The 15756-nt window shown below is 29.7% G+C and overlaps 1 protein-coding gene across 13 annotated transcripts in view; it reads left to right on the forward strand.

Moving 5' to 3' along the window:
• The window catches only part of LOC116846464 (dedicator of cytokinesis protein 1), an 18559-nt gene extending 5528 nt beyond the window's left edge, over nt 1-13031 (forward strand). For 3 of the 13 annotated variants that reach the window (XM_032820287.1, XM_032820288.1, XM_032820290.1), the window contains exons 10-23: nt 3275-3379; nt 3710-3900; nt 3988-4338; nt 4597-4873; nt 5117-5364; nt 5565-5696; nt 5824-6103; nt 6193-6416; nt 6565-6873; nt 7152-7461; nt 8306-8415; nt 8844-8969; nt 10343-10601; nt 11109-13031. In XM_032820287.1, coding sequence (XP_032676178.1) covers nt 3275-3379; nt 3710-3900; nt 3988-4338; nt 4597-4873; nt 5117-5364; nt 5565-5696; nt 5824-6103; nt 6193-6416; nt 6565-6873; nt 7152-7461; nt 8306-8415; nt 8844-8969; nt 10343-10601; nt 11109-11561 — 3375 coding nt within the window. In that variant the 3' untranslated portion in view covers nt 11562-13031. The other 10 variants (XR_004378494.1, XR_004378495.1, XR_004378496.1 and 7 more) reach the window with 10 other exon arrangements.
• The last annotated feature ends 2725 nt before the right edge of the window (nt 13032-15756 follow it).

Genomic DNA, 15756 nt, shown 5'->3' on the forward strand with positions numbered 1-15756 from the left:
AAAAAAAAAAAAAAAATATATATATATATATATATATATATATATATATATATATATGTATGCACACACACACGCACGCACGCACGCACGCGCGCACACACACACACACACACACACACACACACACACACACACAGAGTAATCCGTACAAACTGATTAAAGATAAGTAAAATTTTAGTGCATATGAAAATGAATATTACAATACGTTCTTCCTACACATACATATTACATAAATTTAAAAGCAATATTTTTTTTATTATATTTTATTGTAACTTTTCTAGAGAGTCGATAAACAACAAAGTATTACACTTGCAATGTTTGCGACTCTTTTTCTATATTAAACTAAATAAAATAAATATATTTTCTATTTTGTAAGCGCGACTTAATTAATAAATATTGATTGATTGTTTATTGCATAGTAGATTCTAATTATACTGTATAATACTTCCCACAGCATGTAAAGTTAAAATTTTAACTACATCATAAATGCATAATTAATGCATTAGAGAATTATGGTTATATAATTTTGTAATGCTGAAAAAAATATAATTCTCTCAAAAGTTTAACAAATTATGAATTATACCAAGGTATATACATAAAGTATATGTATATTTTCAACTCGAATATTTTCATTAAAGTCTTGTTTATGTGTTTTAAGTTTATAAAACAATAACTAAAACTATCATGAGTGTATAAAAGATCTTTATATGTTACGAAGTTTGATAGGAACATACATCGTTTTTACATGCTTTGAATATTGTTAAATGTAATATGTATTTAAATGTCATTATTCGTGCTTTCCGTGCAGCCTGCGTTCCTCCCGCCACGCATCTTTCTATGAATCTTAATAAATCCTCTTTTTACATGGAGGATATCTTTTTACTATTGTTTGAAATTTTATATAAATCATTTCTTATATAAAATTCCTATTTCCTGTTTTGTGATATAACTCTGTGGTATTTATATATTAACTCTTATCTGGGAAAGCCGGGAAATCTGGGAAGCCACTATAAATGGCGTGACAGCAATTTTGTAGAATACAACTACAATTATTATTATTATTATTTTCATTATTATTAGCTATCTTTTCCACACAAGTTAATAAAAAGAACTTTTGAATTTAAAATTTTTCTTCATAAAAGTTTAGAAAATAAGGATAAAAATAAATATATAAATATATTTATTCCATTTATAATTTTTAATGTCTTGAGATTGATGTAAATAATAATAGATATTTTGTCTTATATTTTGACTTTTCTTATCATATTATTTTATGTAATTATTTATATAACTATTCGTAATTATTTTATATAATTTTGTTAAAAATAAATTTAAAAATTTATATTTTTTCAAAACTTCAAATACAAAAAATGATTTTTGTATAACTATAAATAAGAAGAAAAACCAATTTGAAAAGAAAGTTTGATTGAGGAACCCACTACAGTAGCATAGCAAGGGTCTCATATTTCTTATCCACCCTTTAACATATACGAAAAAATTCTAATTTGAAGACTAATAAAATTTCCCCAAAATTGCCCAGACTAAGAGTTAAAGAATATAATATCGTGCTAAATTTTAAATTTTATATTTTCGTCATACAGATATTTTCCAAATCTTTACAAAGATTTGGAAAAATTTATAATTATACTGGAAGCTTGATAAGTTTGATAGAGTTCTCACTGAAAATACAACGTATTAAAAGATATCCTTTATACTTAGTCTCAAAGTAGAGCATGTTAGAAAAGACATATTGATGTATGTCTATTGAGAGCATAAAATTCAGATTGTGGCATGTGTTTGTCCAAGGATATGAGTACTGCATAATGTTCATCCTGCATTTTACAACGGGCTTTTAAAGATATGAAATTATTTAATTAGATATAATTTTATTAGATTCATTATCTCTCTATGACAGAAACCCTGGAATATTTCATAATCTAGTTAATTTATTTGAGCACAAGGAAATCATAATTATGATTTCATAAATTAATTTCGTGTATAGGATGTGCGACGATAGATGAGAAAATGTTGTGCATGTGTAAATTAGATCAAACTTAACACGAAATTCCTATACTATTTTGCAAACAACTTACGTAAAATTTTGTGTTATTAAATCTCTATTGCCCACGTTTGGTTGACGATCGTTAGTGCTTTCGTATGAGAAATGCCTGTTATTAATTAAATTTAAATGAGAATTTAATTATTATTGCATTAATATAGCTTCATAAAAGCGAGTAGATGTATTAAAACATTGATTTACTATCGATATGTAGTAAAACTTAAGTTTAATAACAGCACTAGTTGCATTAACTTTATGTATTTACTGTCGCTACGAGCGCGTTAATACTTCCAGAGTCTATTAATAAAAGTTATACTAATGGAATTAAGAAAACGACCATACAAATATAATCTTAAAAATTCTAAACAAAAACCCAGAAAATTTCAAAGCCAACTACTTTTATACAATTAGAAAATAAAATTTCAACTGAACGCTTATACAAAAGCAATGGAAGGTTAATGTCTATTAGTAAAAATTATACTAACAAGATTAAGAAAAACGACCATACAAATATAATCTAAAAAGTTCTAAATGGAAAGTCAGAAAGTTTTAAAATCAATTATTAAGTCATTTTTATATAATTAGAAAATAAAATTTCAACTAAGCGTTTGTATCACACGAGGGCAATGGAGGGTTCATTAAAGAAAAATGATACATCTCGTACGATGTGATGCAGGGTGTGACGGTAAGTATGACTTCCGTTGTGTGCTTGTACATTCGGTCGAACTGAACAAAAAAGTCCTCTATCATTTTGCAAGTAACTACATACATTTTTTAGTTATCACGCGTAATTACGTTTGCCTGTTTTCTTTAATTAATAACTCTAAAATCTATGTAATTATTTGCAAAATGGACATTTTTGTTCAATGTAACAATCTATATGCACACACGAGCGTTTTCTCATCTACCGTCAGACACCCTGCATGTATTAGATTGTACAATAAGTAATTTCGAATTTTTTCGCATGGAAAATCTATTGGAAAGTCCGAAACTACTTATTGTGTGATTCAATATTATACTATCGATACATTGCATTGTTTAGTGATTGCATCCTTATTGTGCATGTGATTTTATACTCACGTCAGCTGGTGCTGGGAAATTTCGAAAAATGCAGTTGTGTACGTCTTAGGAAGCAGCATTGTTTTTTAGCTAACAATGGTTATTTCATTCTTTTTTTTTTTTGTACGGTTTGGTTTTGGTTATTGGCGTTTAAAGGGGCTATCAAGTACGCCTGGAAAGAGCGTGGCGAAGGTAGCCAGGTTGCTCGGCGAAAATCGGCACCAGCTCAAGCAGCATCGCGACTACTCCGGTAGAGAAGAGGTAATTTTTGTCCTAAATGCAAGGAATTTTAAAATCTCCTACAGAGATAAAACCGCCTATTTGGTGAGACTGTTTAACACAGAACTATGATATACTTTGCACCCGCCTGTTGTGTTGCATTACATTTTTAGGATCGTTGATTCTTGTTACATCAATCAACATGAGTTAGTTTTTATGTGAGTGTATTAGATCGCAGAGTGATATTTGTCACGCATACTAATTTAATAAACACACGGGTTCATATATTCTTATGATAAGTTTTCGCGACTCGATACAGATAAATATAATTCAAGCGATCTAATTTTTAAGTCTGCCTTTGTGTCTCTATAGGTGGAATTATGCGTCAAGATATTATCTGACATCTTGGAATTGACCTTCAGAAAAAACATAGGTAGCACAATTTTGGATGTCAAGGAGATAATGTTAACAGCGTTACGTACTATTATACAGACTGTTATATCGATTGACAGAGAAAATCCCTTGGTAGGAAATTTAGTCTCGGTTATGCTGGCCATATTTAGGTATTCTCAAAATCTTAAAATATGAACCGTTGCAAAGAAATTTGCGAAAGAACGATAAGCATCTTTCATTTTTTACTGATTTTTCAGACAAATGACGCAACACCATTATGAAGTATATATTAATCATTTTGGAACAAGAATCGACTTACTAGATTTTCTGATGGAGATATTGTTGGTCTTCAAAGATTTAGTTTCCAGAAGTGTATTTCCAGGGGACTGGTGTGAAATGATTATGCTCCAAAATAGTGTTATCTTGAAATCCTTACGATATTTCTCGGGCACTATTAGAGATTATTTTTTTACTGAGTTCGAACAGCAAGCCTGGTCAAATTTCTTCCATTGCGCTATTGCATTCCTAACTCAACCTGCCTTGCAATTAGAAGTATTCACACCAGCGAAACGAAACCGCATTATTGCACGTTATAACGATATGCGCAGGTATGTTTCTCATGTCATGTTATAACTACCTAGTATATCCGACAGTATCGAAATATTAAAGAACCATGAGATCAAGTAAGAAGAATACTGTTCATTTTAATGTTTTTCGAGACAAATTATTCATAGCTGACATCCTATGTTTAGATTTTTATATTAAATATTGTATAAAAGGATAGAGAACGTGAAAAATTAATATCAACTTCTTAATTAATATTAACTTCTTAAATTAATATCAACTACACATGTTGCACATTACAGAGAAACTGCATTCGAAATCCGATCAATGTGGTTCAACTTAGGGCAACACAAAATACTCTTTGTACCTGCTTTAGTTGGTGCAATTCTCGAAATGGCATTAATACCGGAAACTGAGTTAAGAAAAGCTACTATTCCCATCTTTTTCGACATGATGCAATGCGAATACTATAGCTCACGCATAGTGGAAGGATATGGGGATACCAAACGTGATCCAGCTCATATTAAAGCTAATTTCATGGAATACGAAAACGAAATGATTGCAAAATTAGATATCCTGGTATTGTTTTTATTATTTTTAAATGCTAAAATAAGTAGTTTTGTCAGTGCAAAGTGACAAAATATCTTATATAATCTCTCTCTCATTCAGTTTGTACTGTCATCAAATCTATATATTTAATAATATATCTATATATTTTAATAATATTTTATTTCATTATTTTATTGTATTATATTAGAATTTAATATATTTCCCGGTTAATTTTTAAATTAAAAAATTTTTTAATTTTAAATTAATTTCTAGGTAGAAGGAGGCAGAGGTGATGAGCAATTTCGCACACTTTGGTCTCATGTCATGGGTTCGTTGTGTGAAAAACATTCCACAATGCGAGAACAAGGTTTACGCTTTGTGGACACCATTGCTAAACTCATGGAACGCTTGTTGCAATATCGTGATATTATTCACGCTGAATCGCAAGAACATCGTATGCTTTGTACTGTGAATTTGTTAGAATTCTATTCCGAGATTAACAGAAAAGAGATGTATATCAGGTAAGTAAAAAATCGTTTTTCTCTCTTCGCGCGTTTCTAATTCTTTATTATTAAACTTAAGTTACTTAATTATTTTTTAGGCCCGATTAACAATTATTATTTATTTATTATTACTGTTTTCTATTGGATATTTTATATTACAACTGCAAAATAATGTAATGACTTTTAATGTAAATTTAATAAAACTTATTTATTTACAGATATGTAAACAAGCTGTGTGAACTACATCTAGAATGCGATAATTATACAGAAGCAGCTTATTCTTTGAAGCTTCACAGCCAATTATTAGAATGGAGTGATCAACCTTTGTCTCCTTTGTTAATATCGCATAGGTAATATTATCAAACAGATGGTTTATATTTAATTATGGTTTATAGTTTATTAAGCTTGCTGTGTATTAATCAAGTAAATATTAAATAATTATATAATTATAATAATAAAATAATTGTTATTTTTCAGATATCCATTATGCCAAACTCACCGTGAACTAAAAGAAGCATTGTATAAAAACATCATCGAATATTTTGATAAAGGGAGAATGTGGGAATGTGCTCTTGCCGTTTGTAAGGAATTAGTATCACAATATGAGGAAGAAACATTCGATTACTTACAATTGTCTATACTATTGACACGCATGGCCAAATTTTACGATGCCATAGTGAAACAGTTAAGACCTGAACCAGAATATTTCAGAGTTGCGTACTATGGCAAAGGACACCCTGTGTTTCTTCAAAATAAGGTATTTAGATGTGTTTTTTTTACGTGTAGATATTATCAGATAAGTTTTTTATCCGACTTCATTCTTATTTGATCTTTTATTTGCGATAGGTATTTGTTTATCGGGGAAAGGAGTACGAACGGCTAAGCGATTTTTGCTCAAGAACACTGAATCAGTTACCTAATGCAGAGCAAATGAGCAAATTGTCTCCGCCTACCACAGAAATGTTGGAATCTAATCATCAGTATGTACAAATCAACAAAGTAGAGCCATTGATGGATGAAAAGAGACATCGGCTTAGTGGCAAACCAGTTACTGCGGACGCTGTTTTAAGGTACATGTTTAATATGTCGTCAGGAAACAAACATAGAACTTAAAATTATTCACTTCACTTTACAATTTTATTCACTTTGTTCACTTTACACTTTATTCATTTAATAAAATTATTATTCGTTTTTCATGCTTTGTAACTCATCTTTCAGGTATCATCGTGTAAACGACGTACAGCGCTTCAGATTTTCAAGACCCGCACCGAGGAAAGAGATTCTTTCAACGTTGTCAGCTGGTAGCGACAAAGAAAAAGAAGCAAATGTTGGCACTAGCAGTAGTAACGAGTTTGCTTCGTTATGGTTAGAAAGGACAGTACTTGTAACAAGCTATCCATTGCCGGGAATTCTTCGATGGTTTCCTATAACATCTAGCGAGACATACTTAGTCAGCCCCCTGAGAAATGCAATTGAAACTATGGAAGCTACAAATACTGCATTGAGAGACCTCATTATTGCTCACAAGTTTGTACAACATTCTTTTATAATTTATACTGGATACAACTGTTAGGATAGCTAGTGTATTACTCGTTTACTAGTTTACTCGTTTACTCTTTGTAATTATTATTAATTTTATATTTCTTAATTTCTTAATTTTATATTTCTTATTTCTTAATTTCTTAATTTTATATTTCTTATTTCTAATTATTATTAATTTCTTATTTAATTTATTATTAGCGTACTTTTCAATTATGCTAAAGATATACAGTATATTGTATACAGTATATGTTGTTTCTGTACAGAAGCGATCCTAGTTTCCCACTAAACCCTCTGAGTATGAAATTAAATGGCATATTGGATCCTGCTGTTATGGGTGGTATCGATAACTATGAAAAAGCTTTCCTCAACTCGGAGTATAAGAGTAACCATCCAGAGGAGAGCTCTGATCTTCTTAAGTTAGAAGGTCTCATCGCGGAACAAATTCCTCTACTCAGCGTAGGTCTTCAATTGCATAAAACGCGAGCACCTACTGAGTTGGCGCCATTTCATAATCGTTTAGAACAGTGTTTCACATCGATGCGTACTCATGTGGAAACTAAATACGGAAAAAGAGTAAGTTTCTATTATTGTCAGTACTTTTTCATCAAAATTGAGAAAGTTACTTTTGAAAAGTAATGCGTTATCATTATTCAAGAAGTAACATTGTTGCAGTTACTCGCGTCGTGAATAAATGATTCACTGCTGATGCATAATTAAGGAACATAATTATTAAAGAAAGAACAATCAACTAATATTTCTCTTGTTACATCTGCTCAGCTGTCAAGTTCGAAACCGACTTTTTCTCCAATCAGTTGGCTTGTCACGAAAATCGTGCATCTTTTTTATCTGTTTGTCTTCGTATTGATTTTCTGGCTGCGTCCTGATATTTACTTTACTCTCAGTACTAAAAATTTATAGTTTATATTATGTGTATCATAAATTTTCAGTACTGGAAATAAATATCGGAACGCAGCCTCTGTGAAAAACATTTCAATCAATATTAACCGATACGGGGCAATCTCTCAGTGGCATGCTGCTGTAACAGTATTTCTCGTTAAAATTTTTGTTACTTTTATTATCGAGCTCTAAAGAATATTTTTTAGGATTCGCTTTTGTCTATTCTACATACATATATTCAATATATATATATATATATATATATATATATATATATATATATATATATATATATATATATATACACATATTCAATAAAGTAACGATGTTATCTTTACTCAAAAATATTAACGTTAATGTTACGTTATTATTAACGAAAAAAGAAAAATAACATCGTTATTGAAAAAAGATAACTTATAACAGTAACAAGTAACTTTCCAATCTAGATTTTCATATATAAAAAAATGTACATTTTTTGTAAATTAGCAATTTATGTAATTCATTATATATTCTGCAATAGACGTGCGACTTGCAAATCGAAAGCTTAACACAAACTGTAACCATGCGAAGACCACCGACTTCAAGAGGAGATAATCATTGTCTGTCCGAGTCAAATATGACTAACACAGAGTAAGTGTCTCTATTAATGCTTTTTTATGTCCGCGGAGCATGCTCATATTCGTGGAAATGAATTTGTATGTTTATGAACGAATACTAACACAAAAGTAACTGATGCATGTCAGTGTTAAATCATCATTATAATCGTTTAATTGCGTATCGACGTAAAGCGATATTTAAAAAAAAAAAGAAATATGCTAACAAATCAGTTCATATAAAAAGCGACATCAAATCCAATTATTTATTCGTGGTAAACGATGAGTATCCTATGTAATGTATTTCTTAAACGGTGTCGACTGTATCTACCCGCAATAAGTAAAAAATAATCTAAACATACCTTATATATATGTACTAGACAGAGAATTTAGAACGCGATTTATTTGAGACACTGTATAAATTATAGAATAGTTATACGGTTACCTTGTAATTATCCCGTTCAGCTATCAAACTCACTCCAGGGTATCCTCACTTACAAGATCCCAAGTCGCAACGTTCAAGTCGCTTGCATCGTTCAATTTTAACAACAGCACACCCCCGAGTGGTGCTCAAAGCGTCAATTTATCAAGGTAATGTCATATCAGTGTTTAATCTAATTTCAACGCTAACTAACATTAAGTTAACACAATTCGATCATTTTTATTTATATAGGTAAGTTAACTGTGAAAGGATCGACGTCAATAACCCCTGTGTACACATTGACAAAAACATGTCATATGTGTGTGGAGATCTTATATAATATAAATATCTAGATTCTTTCTTAAGAAAGAGAGAACACTTTTATATATATAATTACTAATAAAATTTTTATTAATCTAGTAATTCTTAATAATACATGCATGTATTTGTCATACGCTACCAAAAACATATGGAGCTGCGGAAATTAAAAATTAAAAAATATAAAATGCTATGTAGAACATGATAGAAAAGAGTGCGATATGATTTCAGGAATATTGCTGTTGGACCTGATAAACTCTCAAATAATACCTTATTATCTTTTCTTCGCACTTAGCACTCTTATATACATTTTCATTTACCGTTTTGTTTTATTTAAAGAAATATCAATATATGTATACACCACTCAGTTTCTTTTTATTAAAATTTCGAAAATTATATACATTCTCTATGCCATACATACACGCATGCACTAATTTATTTTATATTATTTTATATGTATGTATATCTCGAGAGTAGGTGTAAGACACACTAATAAATAATAAAATAGATTGATAACAATAAGTCGGAATACGAGCAGCATTGAAAGAATAACAAATATAAAATGCAAATTTTAAATCTATATCTAGGTAAAACATACAATAAGACAATAAAAGCTGTTTCAAATGCTTCGTATTCCTTTATAAGAAATTATATTATTATTAAATTATATTATTTTTAATATGCGTTTTTTATACACATATATAAATAATGTTGAATTAATTCTTTTATTTACTTATTATTCTAGTATTTAATACTTTTCTATATTTTATATTTATCTCTTGCTTTTCATTTCTGCATGGTTCTGTTTTGCATTTTTTTATACTATCATCAAATCTGTTCCTGGAATATGTATCTTCTTCAACTGCCAATCTGCTAAACTTCCTAAATCTACAATAACTACGATAGGTAATTAAAGATACGCACTTGTTATAGATGCGAAAACAAAAAACGAATGATATCTCTATTATTTCTAGACATCTTATCACACTAATTACTACAGCTTAACAAACAAAAGTGCAGCGCATATAATTCACAAATTTTACGTATTTCTGTAATAATTATAAATTTACTTGTTTGATTATGAAATTATTGCTTGTTTATCTAATAACGTTACGTATTGTATTATTCAATCGCTAATAATTTACTTTCATCTGTTTGCCTTGTTCTATTAGAGGTCTACTTGATTGACAGTCATCTCGTAACTTTAAATATTTTTAATCTGTAGGAATAACTCAGTGCGTTCGCATATCTTGTCTACGGCCTCTTTGCAAAAGGCCTTGGGAAGTCCAAGTCCAGGAACATATAAGAAGAAGGACACAAAGCGCAGAAGTTCACGAAAGAGTGATTCCGTAACGGTAACGAAAACTGATCAGCCGACCAGCCAGTGGTACACAACAACCGATATATCTCACAGTTCAACGACGTCCATCACATCGTTACTATCTAATCTCCACACAGCACCTGTATTCGAGCTTCGTCAAGAGGTAAACGTATAGATATAATAAGCGTTCACCTATATTTGCAACCGCGTTAATATTTGTATTGATCTTTAATAGAGTCCCCATTTTACAGATTTAGCGTTTTAGTGTATTTCTTTGTGTGCTCTTCTTTCAGATTGAGATAAATAACAGAATAACAGAAAAATAACGTTACAATTTCCGTAATTTTTTCTCACAAAGTTTTAGAGATTTTTTTTTTTAAGATCTGCTTTTGCTCAGTCTATATGTCCTTTTTAAAGTAGAGTAATGATAAAGGTAAGAATTGTATTTGTTATCGCGCGTTATTTAAAAAATGTAATTGCGATATTGTTACCCCATTAGTAGTAAAAAAACGTCCCTAAGTCGTAAAAATAATGTCCTAACGAATAAATATAGACTAATGCTATCACGACGCAAAACTCATACGCGAATACGATGTAGGAGCATCGAATTTTGCTGTTTTTTCGCTCGCTTGATTTTCACGTTACTACATTCGCATACTTTTACGCGCAGCTCACACCGAAACGTCCTCTGAGATCAGAAGTGGAGAAAGAACGAAGAGTAAGCAATCGATGGTCTGGACAATCTCAGCATTATCTAAGGAACGTGAATAATGGACTGGACTCAAGCAGTTTGGGTCAGGGAAATAGAGACAGCGTCGGTACTACTGACAGTACGGCGTCCGAGGATGACCCGCCGCCGCCCTTACCGATTAAAACACGCGAAGCTGATTACGGTAACCTTTCGGATGAGTTATCCTCTCATCAAAGCGCGGCCTTAAACAGTAAAAAATCGTTGGGACAATGGACGAAGAATAAGCTGCCGACGCCCACTGATGACCAAGACGGTCACTCGAAACCGCCGACGCCTCCTCCGAAACCGAAAAGACCGGCTTACAATATAAATACGATGATCGTACTTTCTCCCAATAATGATGAAAATGTCGAGGATTCGTCGACCGCGTAGACGCCTCATTTGTCCATCTTGCCAAGAGTTGTGAACAGAATAAGCGTCCATCCACGTTTGTAAACGCGTTAATTTTTGTATCGATCTTTAGCGGAGTTACCATTCTCTAGAGTTAGCATTATAATATTTCTTTGTGCCTTTCTTTCAGTTTAAGATAAACGAATAAGTATATAGGTTAACATTATTACGACACAAAAACCAATGTGTGTACTCCGTAGACCAAAAGGTATTAATCTATTTGTACTGAGCAAGCAGTGCTATATGATAAAAAAAAAGAAATCCAAAAATTAGTCCGAATTTAAAGGACATGGCATTCTATGATTTACAGTGCGCATGTGACGAAAAATATGACGAGAAACGTAATTTATTAGTACATATCAGTATATTTATTTGTATTTTCCTGTAGCAGAGAGTCTTTTGTTGTTTTCTTGGTTAGGCAACAGTTTCCTGAAAAGTGGAGGGGATAATGTTACTATCAAGAAAAATCTCTACACGATATAATTTAAAGATTTGTTCTTTGTAACTGCACTGCTGAACTGGTGCAATAAATTGAAGTGAGACAAGTATACGTTTTCTCACTCTAACCTTTTGCATTAGTTCAGCAGTGTGCAGTTACAAAGAACAAATCTTTAAATTATATCGTGTAGAGATTTTCCTTGGTACCAACATTATTCCCTCCAATTTTGCGGGGAACTGTTGCCTAACCGTTTTCTTTAGGAAATTTGAAATCCCATGACATGGGCAAATAGCCTGAATAAATAATAGTATTTATGAAGATAATCTTGAAAATTTGAAAAAACATTCAGTTTATAATAAGTATTCAGCGAATGTTTCAAGATTTGTTCCGTTGTATTTGACACATGCCTACTGCATATTAATAACTATAGTATGCCCTAGTAATGCGTCCATTAGTTCTTTCGATCAAAGATTTTTTTCTTTTGGTATGGCTTTGAATATATATATACATATATATTCGTGATAAATGCATATTTTTATAAATTTTGATATGAAACACGTATACATAGCTTTAATTGTAATGAAAAAACTCTCTCTTTCGAAACTTTTTACACACTTTATACTGGCCATCTTTAAACGAATTGCTATCAATAACAATAATATAACAATATTAACGATGATGTGAAAGACATACGTTAAATATAGTTGAAATAGTTAGCTTTTTGCATCTGTTTGTTACAATATTATAATTTATTTCACGAATTCGATTTTTATAAAATAATTACCAGTAGTTATATTTTTATCGCGATTTTATTGATAGTTACTGTCTAAATATTATGAAGCCATTGTGATCTAGTGGTAAAAAAAAATTATATGAGTTACTGTTTATAACACTAGTTAACAACGAGACTATAGTCTTATATGTTAACTTATTTTAAAAATTATATACAATATTGATTGTTTACAAATATATTAAATGAAAAAGTGTGCAGCATATATACTGCATATTCTTTACATACTTGTCTTATAATTACATTGAAATAAATTATTTACCTACAATATCGATTATACGGTTATCGTATGGTTAATGATACCATGACAAACTCTTCTAATTGAGCATAAAATCAGAATAGAAATTTAAGTGGATTATAAAGAGTGCTTTATAGGATTGATCAGGGTGCCGATTTAAACAGGCGATATTTTTTTTTAGTTACACAAAAAGCTTTACAAATTTATAAACATCAGAAATAGTCGTTTATAACGTTGATACAAGCTATTTATTACGTTTTTCATTATTATCATTTGAGTCTCATTATATACATATATACCAAAGAGATTAGTGCTTTATTTATTAAAAGTTTTACAAAACTATATATATCGCTGAAGAATTAATATATGTCGTGTACTATATTGATATTTACATTTAATGCACGATAAGAAAAAAATAGGAGACTCGATAGATTATTCATTACTTACGGTGACAATGTTAACAAGAACTGTATTTAGTTATTGTTCTTACGTTAACTAATGGAACTTGTTTACTTGTTTGCAAAATTTATAAACATATATATATGTATATATGTTAAGTTGCACTTCTGAATACAGTTCTTAGTTTTGCCGTCAGTTTTATTTATATAATCGAAGTCTTAATTATTTATATATATATATATATATATATATATATATATATTTAAAAATTAAAGAATTTAATTATATAGTGCCATTCGTTTTCTAAATTATGTAATTAATTATTTTGTGTTTAGGGACCAATGTAACATTTTGTATCTAAATTGAAACGCAATGTTTTTTTATTCCTGCACATAATATATTACAGCATTTCCTTACAAATTATGATTTATTTAATATAATTACATCCATCAAGAAAAACCTTAATTATAAACACAAGTGCCATCCAAAATATTAAAAAGTACAATATACTATACTTCTATATAAGCTAAATGTAACAAATATATACATGCTATATAACAAATCATTTTATTTGTAGAAAACAAAACAGTTTTACATACAATTTCAGGTGATATTATTTTTTTAATACAAGCAATAGTTATATCTCTTTTATATTATATTGATTATACAATAATCTGCTATAAAAATATATTTCACCGTTTCTTATAAAAGAAATTTTACAGTGACATTACAAATAGCATATGACGACATTTAGAAATTTAACTTTATAAAATCTTCAAAAAATGAATCTATATATTTTATAAATAAACATGTATATCATGGATAGAGATAAGTTCGGAAAGTAATTCAGTTCTCCGTAATTTACTTTCGTCATATACAAATTCATTCTTCATATATTTACTTATTTCATTCAAATCATTGTTTATGATGTAGTTATATTAATCTTTTCTAATCTTAACTTTAACATTCATCCTTCCTCACAATACCAAGAATTTTTGGAAAATGTTTAAAAATAGTTGAATGGATTGGATATTCTCCCATAAAAATACGAATAAGAACATCGATAAGTTTATTTAATAGCTGGTCCTACTAAAGGCGGGCACTAACTGTAACTAATTAATTCTCTGATTATATTATAGCCAGTATTATCATAAATCTAGGAAAAAGCGATAAATCTCTTAAATCACTGGCTAAAATTAATCAACGTTGATGATGAAACGTTTGATCTTTCAATTAACAAGAAATAGGCCGAATTATGAAAGATGTAACGAATAATATTACTCTATAATAGACGTTTTACGCGCGTACATTAATGACAGGTAACATCCTAATGATCATATTAATGCCATCAATAATAAAATAGCGCTTATTTAAAACTTGCTATTTAACTTTGGTTGGAAGTGTGAGAAAATATCTCTTTTTGATACTTATATATCTATTCTTTCTCATCTGTTCTTAATATGGTTTTTGTTATCGAATCCATAAATATAGTTAATGTACAGATTAGTGTCTTTATTCATGTTAATTTTATAACTGTTCTTTACTGTTATATCGACATGCATTGCTACCCGGTGATATAGAGCGCTAAGACCCACGTTCATTCTATATATGTAAAATACAAAAGTAGAAAATATATCGAGATGCTATTTTGTTTTAATAGAAAAATAACATAACGCAACACGCACGTACAATGATTCCTAAAGGATAGGTAATCTGAAGTGCTGAATTGCCATTTCGTTTAGTCCTCTTTTCAGAAAAATGAATAAATATTTATTCTTTCTTCAATTCTACAGCAGAAACTATATATATATATATATATATATATATATATATATATATATATATATATATATATATATTTTTTTTTTTCCCCTTACTGTTTTTATAAGAGAAAATTAATGCACTGTCTCAATTGTTCGATTATTCATTGTCGGATAATTACGATATATGTACGAATAATCGTAAAGATTTTTCAATACTATATACACTCATACATGCAGAAAAGTACACACACTTTAACACATTACACATTTCGCATATAAATAATAAATTCGTAATGCCTTTACAATCATCGAACCTTATTATAAAATTAGCAAATGTAGCCCTTGCACTTCTCCGAGAATATAAATCACATGGAGAAAAAATTTAGAAAAAATAAGGAACTCGATAGATTATTCATTGGTGAGAATTAATGTTAACAAGAACTATATTCAAAGTTATTGTTCTTATGTTAACTAATGGAACTTATTTACTTGTTTGCAGAATTTAGAAACATATATATATATATATATATATATATATATATATATAT

Source organism: Odontomachus brunneus, unplaced genomic scaffold (assembly GCF_010583005.1).
Source record: "Odontomachus brunneus isolate Ranch 3 - 2012 unplaced genomic scaffold, Obru_v1 Obru_scaffold_064, whole genome shotgun sequence".
In the NCBI taxonomy this organism is placed as follows: domain Eukaryota; kingdom Metazoa; phylum Arthropoda; class Insecta; order Hymenoptera; family Formicidae; genus Odontomachus; species Odontomachus brunneus.